The sequence below is a fragment of the Nerophis ophidion genome, linkage group LG16 (genome assembly GCF_033978795.1).
Source record: "Nerophis ophidion isolate RoL-2023_Sa linkage group LG16, RoL_Noph_v1.0, whole genome shotgun sequence".
NCBI lineage: Eukaryota > Metazoa > Chordata > Actinopteri > Syngnathiformes > Syngnathidae > Nerophis > Nerophis ophidion.
Genome location: NC_084626.1, coordinates 31,388,352 through 31,403,331, shown reverse-complemented (window position 1 = coordinate 31,403,331; position 14,980 = coordinate 31,388,352). Strand labels below are relative to the sequence as shown.

The 14,980-nt window shown below is 39.8% G+C and overlaps 1 protein-coding gene across 2 annotated transcripts in view; it reads left to right on the top strand.

The window, feature by feature from the left end:
* The window catches only part of cdh4 (cadherin 4, type 1, R-cadherin (retinal)), a 706,961-nt gene that overhangs the window by 541,780 nt on the left and 150,201 nt on the right, over nucleotides 1-14,980 (top strand). For both annotated transcript variants that reach the window (XM_061874925.1, XM_061874926.1), the window contains one exon: nucleotides 4,399-4,543. In XM_061874925.1, coding sequence (XP_061730909.1) covers nucleotides 4,399-4,543 — 145 coding nt within the window. The remainder of the gene's footprint in view (nucleotides 1-4,398; nucleotides 4,544-14,980) is intronic.

Here is a 14,980-nt window from a genome sequence, read left to right as displayed (position 1 = left end):
TCATTTGTAGCTATATTTGAGCTAATTTAGTTTCCTTTAAGTCCTCTTAATTCAATTTACATCTCATGACACTATCTGTATGTAATATGGCTTTTAATTTTTTGCGGCTCCAGACAGATTTGTTTTTGTATTTTTGGTCCAATATGGCTCTTTCAACATTTTAGGTTGCCGACCCCTGTTATAGGAGAAATGCAATTTTTTATTTTATTTTACCTATCGTTCACAATCATTATGAAAGACGTGATCATGGATGTATTTTCTTTTTTAATGCATTCTGATGCATTAAAGTCAAAAGTCCGCTTACACTGGAGCTTATGGTAGCCGCACTATTCTTCCTGTAAAACCACTAAATAAAACATCCAAACACCTCCATTAATGTTTTGTATACATCCTGTAAGTAAATAAGTAATGTAGTATCAGGCACATTTATAATAAAATTTAATTTTTTACGTAATTTGCTCATATTAAGCATACACGGCGTATTTATTTAAAAAAACGCATTACTCCGTTAGCTTTTTTTTTCAACTTCATTAATTTGAAGCTTTTTTTTTTGTTTTTTAATGATTGATTGAAACATTTTGTCACGCCCAGGAAATAAACAGACTTATTGGGCTTATTGGACCCTATTTGGATCCCACAATGGGGACAAATATGGGATAAAAATGAATTACACAAGAGGTAATAAAGATCAAACTAAGAATAGATAAATAAACGGACTTATATAGAATAAAAACTAAAAAACATATTTTTATATTATATACTTAGTCCATAAGTACACTAATGTGTACATCATGTGTAGTGCCATGCTAATTTTTATTTTTTTTACACTTTTTTCCCCCCCAAATTCCATTGTATGTTATACTCTTCTGACACCACCAGATGGCAGTATAAGTGTCCACATAAGTGGCCACAAGACCCCAATTCAGTAGTGTAAAAGGTGCTGTCCACGTATGTGGCCACTAAGGCTTTTAGAGGTTAAGGACTCCCATTTAAGGTGCGGTAGTGGGAACAAATATGGGATAAAAATGAATTACATAAGAGTTGATAAAGATAAAATTAAGAATAAATAAATAAACAGACTTATTGGGCTTATTGGACCCTATTTGGATCCCATAGTGGGAACAAATATGGGATAAAAATGAATTACACAAGAAGTAATAAAGATCAAACTAAGAATAAATAAATAAACAGACTTATTGGGCTTATTGGGCCCTATTTAGAATAAAAACCAAAAAAAACATTTTCACCTGGCCCTCATGTCACGCCCCTGTCCTCAGCCCTCACATCTGTTTGTAATGATTATAGTTATTATTTAAACCACAGTTACCTGGTAGTCAGTCTGGCAACTTCACATCCCGTATCACATCCTGTATTCCTCAACTCCTTTCATGCCAAAGACCATGCTGTTCATTTTGTCCTCGCCATGTAAGTTTTGTTATTCATGCCACACTGCAAATTTTTTTGTTTCATGTTTATAGTTTGTAGCCTTTATGCTAGTCATTTGTTTTTCATTAGTCAAGTTTGTTCTCCGCCATTGTGTGCACCATTTGTTTGCCTTTTTGTAGTTTGTTTTTATAGTAATAAATCAAAATGTACTTACATTCACGTCTCGCTCGTGCCAATTTCCCTTTGCATCGGAGAAACAAACTATCCCTTAGTCCAAGTCATAGCCCAAGTGTGACACTTTTATTAGTAGATTGCACAGTTCAGTGCATATTCCGTACAATTGACCTCTAAATAGTAACACCCGTATAAGTTTTTCAATTTGTTTAAGTCTGGGTCCACGTTAATCAATTCATGGTACAAATATATACTATCAGCGTAATACAGTCATCACACAAGTTAATCATCAGAGTATATACATTGAATTTTTTACATTATTTATAATCCGGGGGGTGGGTTTTGGAGGGGGTTAACACAAGCATCTTACATTGAAACAATTTTTAAAAGTCAAAATAAAGATAAATAAAATCCATCATAGTTGTACCTTAAACATGCGTTTTGTAATGTAACTATAGACAATCAAATTTGGATGCTTTTGTGTGGGTTTTATCCTATAAGAGAGCAGATTTCCATTTCTACAAAAAGGATCAACATTTCTTGTACGGGGAGATTAGTTTAAACCTTAGTTAAAGGCCTACTGAAACCCACTACTATCGACCACGCAGTCTGATAGTTTAAATATCAATGATGAAATATTAACATTGCAACACATGCCAATACGGCCTTTTTAGTTTACTAAATTGCAATTTTAAATTTCCCGCGAAGTGTCCTGTTGAAAACGTCGCAGAATGTTGACGTGTACGCGTGACGTCACGGACTGTTAGGAAATATTAGCACTGCGCACACACACAGCTAAAAGTCGTCTGCTTTAACCACATAATTACACGGTATTTTGGACATCTGTGTTGCTGAATCTTTTGCAATTTGTTCAATTAATAATGGAGAAGTCAAAGTAGAAAGATGGAGTTGGGAAGCTTTAGCCTTTAGCCACAGACACACACGGTGATTCCTTGTTTAAAATTCCCGGAGGTGAAACTTTACTATGGATCAGAGCGGTCAAGCGAACATGGATCCCGACCACTTGTCAACCAGCAGTTTTCGGTGAGAAAATTGTGGTAAAAAGTCGCCACTTACTGGAGATCAATCAATCAATCAATGTTTATTTATACAGCCCCAAATCACAAATGTCTCAAAGGACTGCACAAATCATTACGACTACAACATCCTCGGAAGAACCCACAAAAGGGCAAGGAAAACTCACACCCAGGGGGCAGGGAGAATTCACATTCAGTGGGACGCCAGTGACAATGCTGACTATGAGAAACCTTGGAGAGGACCTCAGATGTGGGCAACCCCCCCCCTCTAGGGGACCGAAAGCAATGGATGTCGAGCGGGTCTAACATGATACTGTGAAAGTTCAATCCATAGTGGCTCCAAGACAGCAGTGAGAGTCCCGTCCACAGGAAACCATCTCAAGCGGATCAGCAGCGTAGAGATGTCCCCAACCGATACAGGCGAGCGGTCCATCCTGGGTCCCGACGAGCGGTCCATCCTGGGTCTCGACTCTGGACAGTCAGTACTTCATCCATGGTCATCGGACCGGACCCCCTCCACAAGGGAGGGGGGGACATAGGAGAAAGAAAAGAAGCGGCAGATCAACTGGTCTAAAAAGGAGGTCTATTTAAAGGCTAGAGTTTACAGATGAGTTTTAAGATGAGATCAGCTGAGCTTGTGGCGTCCGTACAGCTGCCGGTGACTTCCATCAGACACTGGTGTCAACACACTCGTGGACACACCCTTCCGACTATCAGGTACTATTAAACTCCCTAAAACACTAGCAACACAATAGAAAGATAAGGGATTTCCCAGAATTATTATTTTAAATGTGTCTAAAAGCATCTGAATCTGTCCCAATGCAATCGCCCATTTTTTTTTTTTTTTTTTTTTCTAGTCCGTCGCTATCAATATCCTCAAACACAAATCTTTCATCCTCGCTCAAATTAATGGGGGAATTGTCGTTTTCTCGGTCCGAATAGCTCTTTTTGTTGGAGGCTCCCTTTAAAAACAATGTGAGCATGTGAGGAGCCATCAACGGGTGACGTTGTCGTCTGCGACTTCCGGTAAAGGCAGGGCTTTTCTGTTAGCGACCAAAAGTTGCGAACTTTATCGTGGATGTTCTCTACTAAAACCTTTCAGCAAAAATATGGCAATATCGCGAAATGATTAAGTATGACACATAGAATGGACCTGCTATCCCCGTTTAAATAAGAAAATCTCATTTCAGTAGGCCTTTAAACATGCTATTTGGTTATATGGCCATTACAAAGCTTCAATTCTTATCAGATATTGTTATTGGTTATTGGTGGAGAAAGGCGAGTGTGTGAAGGCAGCCATGGAGATTAAGACGTCTCACTGTGGATGAAGATTACTTTTGTCAGCCCAAACCCACTGTCCTCATCACACCACCGCCATGTCGAGTTGCATTCAACCGAACAAGTGAATTCCTCACACTAACCTTTTCCCGTACACTACTTTTTTGCTCGCCTTCTTCATCACTTCATCAGTTGATGTTATCTACTTGTAGTCCACCCCCGCCTTCTACCTCCGAATCAACACCTCTGTTTTATTTTCGCTTATGTTACTGTGTGACATGACACTTCTCCTCTGTTTATGTGTCGATAATAAAACTAACAGCATGATGTCCAGTTGGAGAAATGAGCCAATTAAATGAGACTGTCAATTAACAAGTCAAGGTTGCACAGAACAATTAGCATGCAGAGTTTCATTACATAAATCCCTACAAAATCTTGTCAAGCCTCGATTGGAGTGTTTGTGCTCATTGGCATCATTGAAATCTAACGGTGTGTTCTTTGTTGCTCTGCTGTTTGTTCACAGTTGCGAGCGCATGCAGTGGACATGAACGGCAACCAGGTGGAGAATCCGATAGATCTGTACATCTATGTGATTGATATGAACGACAACCGACCTGAGTTTAAAAATCAGGTGTACAACGGTTCTGTGGCTGAAGGATCCAAACCAGGTAAGACCACAGAACGGTGGACATGACATGACATTGCTCGTAAACCCGTAAAGTCAAGACGTGACGACGACAGCGGGGCGGGAGGCTTGTCGACCGGTACGTTTTGGAGGCGGCGTGGTACCGAATATCCATCCATCCATCCATCTTCTTCCGCTTATCCGAGGTCGGGTCACGGGGGCAGCAGCCTAAGCAGGGAAACCTAGACTTCCCTCTCCCCAGCCACTTCGTCTAGCTCTTCCCGGGGGATCCCGAGGCGTTCGCAGGCCAGCCGGGAGACATAGTCTTCCCAACGTGTCCTGGGTCTTCCCCGTGGCTTCCTACCTGTTGGACGTGCCCTAAACACCTCCCTAGGAGGCGTTCGGGTGGCATCCTGACAGATGCCCGAGCCACCTCATCTGGCTCCTCTCGATGTGGAGGAGCAGCGGCTCTACTTTGAGCTTCTCACCCTATACCTAAGGGAGCGCCCCGCCACCTGGCGGAGTAAACTCATTTCGGCCGCTTGTACTGTACCCATGATCTTATTCTTTCAGTCATGACCCAAAGCTCATGACCATAGGTGAGGATGGGAACCTAGATTGACCGGTAAATTGAGAGCTTTGCCTTCCGGCTCAGCTCCTTCTTCACCACAACAGATCGGTAAAACGTCCGCCTTACTGAAGACGCCGCACCGATCCGCCTGTCGATCTCACGATCCACTCTTCCCCCACTTGTGAACAAGACTCCTAGGTAATTGAACTCCTCCACTTGGGGCAGGGTCTCCTCCCCAACCCGGAGATGGCACTCCACCCTTTTCCGGGAGAGAACCATGGAATCGGACTTGCAGGTGCTGATTCTCATTCCGGTCGCTTCACACTCGGCTGCGAACCGATCCAGTGAGAGCTGAAGATCCCAGGCAGATGAAGCCATCAGGACCACATCATCTGCAAAAAGCAGAGACCTAATCCTGCGGCCACCAAACCGGAACCCCTCAACGCCTTGACTGCGCCTAGAAATTCTGTCGGACAGAATTTTTAGTACCGAATATGATTCATTAATATCGCGGTACTCCTCCAATACCGTACAACCCTAGTACACGCAAAACTTTAGTAAATCAGGCCTTAAATGCATAATTATTACCTTCTTTTGTGAGTCTCTTTGATGAAACACCATTATATAGATTAAATCTGATATTTCAGTCTGATTATCCAAATTCACCCATAGCCAAGAAACTGTATTGTTCAACAGCACTAGTTATCCCTTAAAGGGGAACATTATCACAATTTCAAAATGGTTAAAAACAATAAAAATCAGTTCCCAGTGGCTTGTTGTATTTTTTTAAGTTTTTCTCAAAATTTTACTGGTCCCGGAATATCCCTAAAAAAGCTTTAAAGTGCCTTATTTTCGCTCTTTCGAAGCCACTGTTCATTTTCCTGTGACGTCATACAGTGCTGCCAATGTAAACAAACAATGGCGAATAGCACAGCAAGATGTAGCGACATTAGCTCGGATTCAGACTCGGATTTCAGCGGTTTAAGCGATTCAACAGATTACGCATGTATTAAAACGGATGGTTGGAGGTATTGAAGAATAAACTGAAGCTATTGAGCAAAAAGCTATTGACGCTATTCATAGCCATAGCATGGCCGAATAGCTGCGTTAGCATCGCCGGTAAAATATGCAGACCAAACGATCAGGACTTTCGCATCTTGTGACACTGGAGCAACTTAAATCCGTCGATTGGTAAGTGTTTTTTTTTTTCGCATTAAATGTGGGTGGAAGGAAACGTAATATAGTTTCAAATGTACATACAGCTATAGCCTAAATAGCATGCTAGCATCGATTAGCTGGCAGTCACGCCGCGACCAAATATGTCTGATTAGCACATAAGTCAACAACATCAACAAAACTCACCTTTGTGATTTCGTTGACTTCATCGTTGCAAATGTGCAGGTTATCCATACATCTCTGTGCCATGTCTGCCGTAGCATCGCCGGTAAAATGTGCAGACACTCTGGCACATTCGTTGGGGTCTGGCGGCAGATTTCTTGCCACTTTCGCATCTTCGGGCCAGTGGTGCAACTTGAATCCCTCTATGTTAGTGTTGTTACACCCTCCGACAACACACCGACGAGGCATGACGTCTCCAAGGTTCCAAAAAATAGTCGAAAAAACGGAAACTAAAAGAGCTGAGACCCGGTGTTCGTAATGTGTTTGAGAAAATGAAAATGGCGGCTTTCTTACCTAGGTAACGTCACGTACTGACGTCATCGCTCCAAGAGGGCTAAACAGAGAGGCGTTTAATTCTTCAAAATTCACCCTTTTAGAGTTCGGAAATCGGTTAAAAAACATATGGTATTTTTTTGCAACATCAAGGTCTGGTGATCCATAGGTCTGGTGATAATGTTCCGCTTTAAATATTTTTGACTGACTTGGCTCCAGGTTGTTGGGTGTAATATGCTCCCTAAGATCATTTTTCCACAGTAAATATATGATTTTAAAATTCTACGGCCAAGTAGAGATTTCTACGTATATATCCCCAGTCAGTATTAGGCACCAGAGCCTATCCGTGGTATGCTAAAGATGAGAGCAGAATGTTTAAGTAGCTTTTTTGTCTCGACTGGAAGAACCCTTGTTCTAACAATCAGACCCAGAGGAGCCATGTTTGTCTTCACGGCGTTCAGTTATTGTTCTGTTGCAAAGTTTGATCTCAAGGGGATTAGTAAACAATATAGGAAGGGATGTGCGTGTGTGTGTGTGCGGGGGGGGGTTTCCTCAGTGGAGCGTGGATCTATATACAGAGAACCTAATTAGAGAGTGCAACCAGACATGCCACTGTGTTTTTTAATATTAACATTTTCAGCTTCTGTGCGTCAAAGAGTAATTTGTGTTGTCATTTTGATGAGAATGGGATTTTTGACTGACATTTTGCCTGATATTTGACATAGTTGCATATTTGGCATAGTTGCTCTACTTTTCAATAAACTGTTCCTGCGACGTCAGGTGTTTTGAACTCTGTGATGTAAAAAAATGAAAAAATATTTTGTGTTGAGCGCCAAGCTCCTTTTAATCTGTTGTTGCTTCGTGAATTGATTAATTTTAATTAAGAAACAAGACAGCACAGTCAGTTCAGAAAAACACAACGAGACCGACTGGGATTTAGCACCCATGTATTTTTTGTTTCCATTGAAGCTTAATTGTCCACCACATTGATAATAGACCCAGTTTAGGCCTGTTGACAGTCAGATGTAGAAAATTAAAAAATAAAACCGTATTTCAGCTTTGCTTTGAAGTATATGAACGTATGAGTGACATATGTGGAGACCTGTCTATACAATACACTTCAAAGGGGAATTCATTCCAACAGATGATATTAAAAATAAGTACAATTTTCCAGCCACTTTTCTCACTAAAGGTTTTTTGTTGTACCGTTCATTTTTTCCGACAAAATGTATTTTTCTTTGGCCAAGCCAGCCAGCCAGTTCCCTTAACTGTGATCCTCATTATACTAGACCAGGGGTCAGCCACCCAAAACAATGAAAGAGCCATATTGGACCAAAAATACAAAAAGCAAATCTCTCTGGAGCCGCAAAAAATTAAAAGCCGTATGTAAGTCTTATAATGAAGGCAACACGTGACCTAAGTGTCTATATTAGCTATGATAGCCTACTATCAAAATGACTACCGTATTTCCTTAAATTGCCGCCTGGGCGCTAATTAATTTAAAACATCTTCTTAACAAAGGCATGCGGTAAAAGTAAGCATGCGCTAATTATTCTAAAACCTATTCTCACTCCGGCACTTACCAAAGGCATGCAGTAAAAAATTGAGTGTGATGTAAGCTTGGACCTTTAATCCTACTGAATAGCTCTTAATCTTCTTCCCTTTATGCGATTTCAAATTACCGGTATTGAAATCAGCCTCCTCCATTTTGAAAATGATGACAGAGGAAGTGTCACTCGTGACGTCACGAGTTTGACCAGGCGGTAATACTAAGCATGCGCTAATTATTTTGCGAAGCGAGTTTGATCCGGCAGTAATTCAAGGCAGGTGCATACTATATGTCCTGCGGCAATTCAAGGAAATACGGTATGTGTCACAGGCTGAAGCAAATCTTCGTTGACAGAAATGTTGACATTTAGTATTTATTCTACACATTGAAGTGAAGTGAATTATATTTATATAGCGCTTTTCTCTAGTTACTCAAAGCGCTTTACATAGTGACACCCAATATCTAAGTTACATTTAAACTAGTGTGGGTGGCACTGGGAGCAGGTGGGTAAAGTGTCTTGCCCAAAGACACAACGGCAGTGACTTAAACGGCGGAAGCGGGAATCAAACCTGCAACCCTCAAGTTGCTGGCACGGCCACTCTACCAACCGAGCTATGCCGCCCCATTAGTAAACCATTAGTAAATCAGCGCTACTCAGAAGGTGAGATAACTCCTGTAAATTACTGGCTTTTAATGGCCAAAGGTGGAGATGTGTGTTTCCAAGTTAAAAGAAAGAGCAGGCTGTCGTCTTTTAATAGATTTATTACAATCTGTGGCAAGCTAGGTAAGGTTTGCTGTGGTCTGGAACAACATGGCACACGAACAACTATCTGAAATGCAGCCAATATTACATACAGATAATGTGTCATGAGACATGCAAACATGAATTATATACAAAGAAGATAAAAGTAAAGGATATTAAATGAGCTCAAATATACCTACAAATGAGGCAACACACACCTCAACACCCCCCAACTCCCTAATTCGCAGGTCTCAAGGTTGGCTGTAACCTGTATAGTAATCAAACTGTCGCAACATTGTTATAGTAAGAGCGAACACTCAGGAACTTTTTTTTTCTAGTGTAGAAACACATCGGTATGAACCGTAAAGTTAGCTTCTACATCAGCAAGAAACGGGTTTGAGTTTGCAATGCACCACACAATGCGATAGGACACCTATCTGTACTGCCTGAAAAACATCAATAGTCATATCACAGTATCTTCACACAGCCAGACAGACAGCGTATGTCGTAATAACACGCAATGTTTAAAGTGTGGCTCACTCGATGAACAGTTGTGCGTTTTGGCCAGCTGGTTGGGGATGTTCTTTCCTGTTTATATGGGTAAGCACTCTATTTATGTCGAAATAGCTTGGCTTCAAGTTCCACATGTACTGATTCGACTCAACCCAACCTCTCTTTCGCTCAGCTTCCGTCTGCCCAAACACCTTACCCTCCCTTCGTGCTGGCTTCTCGACTCAGTAGTTTTCATCCTCCATATGTTCAGCTTCAAAAAGATAAGGTTGTGAATCCTCATTTGGCCAAAAATAGTTGCCTTCGTCACTCTGGTTTGTTTCCAGAAGTACGACACACACAGTTGGTACCAGAAGTGCGGAACTGCACTGCTATAGAAATGGAAATCAATGATTAAATTGACCAGAATATGGTAAATATAGAACATATTACATATTGTTATTAACGTTTATTTCACTACATTATATATATATATATATATATATATATATATATATATATAGACTTGCAGTGTTTATACATAATTTTGACGGGAGTGTTTGGAAGTTATTTTATAGGGGTTATAAGGCTACAACGGTGACTCCCATTAGCCGCATCTTCCAAGCGTTTTTTTAACATCTTTAAAATCCTAAAACAGGGGTCCCCAAACCACGGCCCGCGTCCAAAATCTGTACCCAAGTTATTATTTTTTTAAATCTGTCCTTTCTAATCCATTTTCTACCGCTTGTTACTCTCGGTGTCACCTAGCCGCTCATCGATAACATGACATCATCGCATTTGGAATGTAGTATATATATATATATATATATATATATATGTATATATATATATATATATATATATATATATATATATATATATATATGTACTTAACAAAAAAAAAAGGTGAAATAACTGAAAAAATGTTTTATACTTCAGTTTCTCCAAAATAGCCACCCTTTGTGCTGATTGCTGTTTTGCACACTCTTGGCATTCTCTCAATGAACTTCAAGCACGCCTGTGAAGTGAAAACTATTTCAGGTGACTTCCTCCTGAAGCTCATCGATAGAATGTCAAGACTGTGCGAAAAAGTAATCAGAGCAATGGGTGGCTATTTTGAGAAAAAGCTACTTTTCTTACCTTCTGGTACCTGCTGATCTGTATTTGGTATCTGCATAAATCCTGAAAAAATGCGCACGTCCATCTTTGCAGTACGTGCCGACACCGTAGTCGATAAGCTTCTTCTTTTTTTCTATCTTCTTGATATATGACATTCATCCTCTGCTATTGCTATTTCTAATATAAAATAATGTAAAGTTCTGACTTATATCTGTGATTAGACTCGCCATGAAAGCACAAGTTACCATTATTCACCCAAGAAACTTTAGTTATTAGAGGGTTCCGGTCGGACGGTGTTACACGGGACACATTTACGGTGTTGTTGTTTCCGTATGAGAAGATGCTGCTCCGTTATTGATTGAAGTAAAGTCTGAATGTCATTAAAACAGTTAGCTCCATCTTTTGACGCTTCTTCCACTCCCGTCCTTGCACGCTACACCGCTACAAAAAAGATGACGGTAAAAAGACGCTGCCCGCAGGTGAGCCACGTAAATAAGACTGTTAGAAAGCGGCTTGAAGATGATCTGTAAAACCACCATTACATGTTATGTAGATGACAAGGAAGTGTATTCAATTTAGAAAAAAATAATATAACTCATTTAATGCACCCTATAATCTGGTGCGCCTAATATATGAAAAAATATCAAAAATAGACAGTTCATCAGCAGTGGGCCTTATAATCCGGTGCGCCCTACGGTCCGGAAAATACGGTACTCGTAAATTGACATACTCAAATTACCCGAGGAATCGTTCCACCCCGAGTCGATGGATTTCATTTCAAAATTCCATCTGGCACATTTACCACGATCTGCACACACTATGGCTTGGCCATTACCTTGCTAACGAACCACCCCTTCACAAACGGTTTGTGGAAATAAAGAGGAACATTGCCTGAACAGACACATTTAAAAACATGTACAGAGGCATCATGCAGATGTTATGACTGCACGCTGTTGCACCGATCTGCATTAAAATACAAACATTTCTCCACAGGTGTGACTTTAACACCTATTTTTCTGATTTATCCAAACACTGGGAAGCGCAGGGAAACATGAGAACTAGCTATATCATTGGATTCTGTACCTGCAGACACACTTATCAAAGGTTCAGTGAAGCACTACAACACATCTCCCACTCTAATGTAGCATGAAAGAGATCTACAGGGAACTATTACCATCACCAGATGTTACACTGGGAGAGATCTTAGCAAAACCATCAGCAAAGATCAATTGGACCAGCTTTCTTTGTCACTTTATGTCAAAACCTGCACAGGTTTTTTTTTTTGCTGTTTCACCCAGCAGAATAGATATATGTACCCGTTTTAGGGTCTCCTTGCTGCACAGTTCCAATCACTTGTGGTATTACAAAAATAAATACTGCTTTTTGTGAGCTTGATATTACTAGCATTTTAAAAAAATGTGTAGTCCAACGCTCTTGATGCAGTATTTATTGTATCGGCCCACTTGGATTTATGACACAAGATGCAGAGAGCTTCGAATGGTGCAACTTTAATTCTCTCCTTTTCTATTCACAATTTTGACAGCGTGAAAACCATGAAGATGGACAGAAAATACAAATGCCATCGTACTTTATTTCCACAAACAACGCACAAATCTTGTTTGCATTTTTAAACCTATAAACGATATTGTTAGTGAATAAAAATAATGAAATTTTCCCGTTTGTTTTAGATTAAATCAAACACTTGCTTTACAAAAAAATAAACCATTAGACTCTTCCTACCTTCTTCTGCTTCCATGGGCGCTAAGTTTGCTCATCTTGTTAGCCTAGCTTCCACACACAGCTCGTAGTGACTCTCCTTAAATGTGACATTTAAATAACACAAACACGAGGTACAATAAAATAACCTCTCACAAATATCACACAGAATATGACAAATGTATCTTTGTTAGCATGTTTTACCAGTCCTGGAGTATGCTGTTGATGTCAGACAGAACGGCAGCAGGAAGTCAAGGAAGTGGGAGCTTCAAAATAAAGGCACAAAAAAAAATGGTAACATGACAGAACTACATTTTTCTCATGGACAAAATTTGCTGCCATTCATTATTCACTAAGCATATTTTTGTTTTGTTTTTCCGGCTAGCTTTGATACAAAAGTAAGTAGTGAGTAACACACTATAGTGTGGACTGCAATATGACTCAAGTAAACAACACCAAAATGTTATATGTTCCATTGAAAATAAAGAACGTTACACACGGCACTCAAAAATCTATCAAAAGGTTTTATTACGTCTTTGGTAAGCTATGAAGACGCATCAACTGATGGATTGTATTGTGCTTCAACCAGTGACGTGCGGTGAGGTTCATGGCTGGTGAGGAACTGACTTCATCACAGTCAGATTTCCAAACATATGAACCCTAAAGAGAATTTTGTTCACCATTTGATTGGCAGCAGTTAACGCGTTATATTTAAAAGCTCATACCAACATTTTTTACACATACAAACTGTTGCACGCAAAAAAGCACATTTAATGAAAAAAAAAAAAAAAACGTTATTTTGGTCTTACCTTTACTTATAAATTAAGTCCAGCGCCGCTCCTTCTGAACAAAAGCATCGATAACTTGTTTATAGAAGTCTTCCTTATCTTTCTTCAGTTTTAAAAGTCTCTCTGTCTCGATGGAGATCACTGTCTGAAGCAAACCTTTTAGCTCCGGCGTTGGTCTTCCTTTAATTATTACCTCCTGCTTCGATTGAAAGTCCAGTTTAGAAAACTGTTTTATTTTAGATATGTAATCCTCTATGTTAAAAGTCCAGGGGAGAGGAAAAAATAAACGATCGCCGCCGCCGCACTTGACTTGCTAACTGTAGCTTGTTGTCACTTATTCTGCAGCCGAGCAATGGCAAGAATGATCCCTGGGATCACTAGCGCCCTCTACAACCATGAGGCGGGAGAACAGGTGCCTCACACAGTGTGTCTTCGCAGCTGTTTTATGATTGCTCAGCACAAGAAATACGTTACACATACAGTTGTTGACAAAATACACTGTGCATTATATACCTCAGCTCACTAAACTATGGAAATGTATAATATCACTGCACAGCAGCCAGCAGTTAGCCGAGTCATTGCGCAATCCATGGTGAGGCTCAACTGGCTGCTGCCTCACCGCAAGTCTCTTCTCAGTATTTGAACGGCAAATGTGAAAATTCAGTGACTTTGAATGAAAATAATCTAAAAATGGTGAAGTCAAATGGAAAATAACTTTTTAAAGTACAATCACTAAATACATATAACAATTTAATTATAATTTTTTTCTTTGAATATCATTAAAACAGTTAGCTTCATCTTTTGACACTTCTTCCACTCCTGTCCTTGCACACTACACCACTACAACAAAGATGACGGAGAAAAGACGCTAATAGTGGGCCACGTAAATAAGACCGCCCACAAACCAGCGCATCCTGAAACAAGTGTCAGAAAGCGGCTTGAAGATGATCTGTAAAACATAATCCATGCAACATTTTGACCAAAAAAAAACACCATTACATTCAATTCAATTTAGAAAAAAAAGATAAAATTTGACCCCTTAAATGCGCCCTATAATCTGGTGCGCCTCTTGTTTGAAAATAGACCTGACTAGACCCGCTCACTGGTAATTGGCCTTATAATCCCGTGCGCATTATGGTCCGGAAAATACAGTAATAATACCTGAGTAAAATTCAGGTAACGAAATGTAATTGGAGTGCTGATGGTGTTTTTTTTGGATGTTTTTTAGTGGACCTTATGGGCGCAACAGACGCGATGATGTTATGACTCCGACGAGCTCCATCGTTAGCAGACTTTTGCTGACAATTATTTACAAGTTACAATGCATAAAAAAGATTCAAAAAACATTTGTGCTCTTGTTTTCTGTAGGGATTGTGAATGTAAGGCCAACTCCAAAAATTGAGGTCAAAACAGGCAAAAATCGATGTTACAGAAAGCCATTTTTTTTTTAGAATGCATCATGATACTAAAGTCTCACTCTTGTCATTTTCTTAAACTTGGCAGCCCTAATTTAATTTCCTTTAGTGTCCTCTTAATTATTTAATTTTTTTTACATTGAAGAATATTACAGACTCTCTGGATGTTGTGTGTCATTTAATGTGAAGTTACATTTCTATTCATGTATTCGTATTATGTAATTTAGCTTGTCTCACTAGTTCACCCGCAGATGTTAGTAGAAAAAAAATGAAAATAAAAAACGCTCCAATCTTGCTTTTTTTACTTCTCAAGCTCTGTAATTCTGCATGTTTATTTACACAGTGTCATCTAAGGCCGTTCAACCTCGGCAATTTAGTTCCTGAAAATCAAGGATATCTGGGAGTTCATATATATTCAGA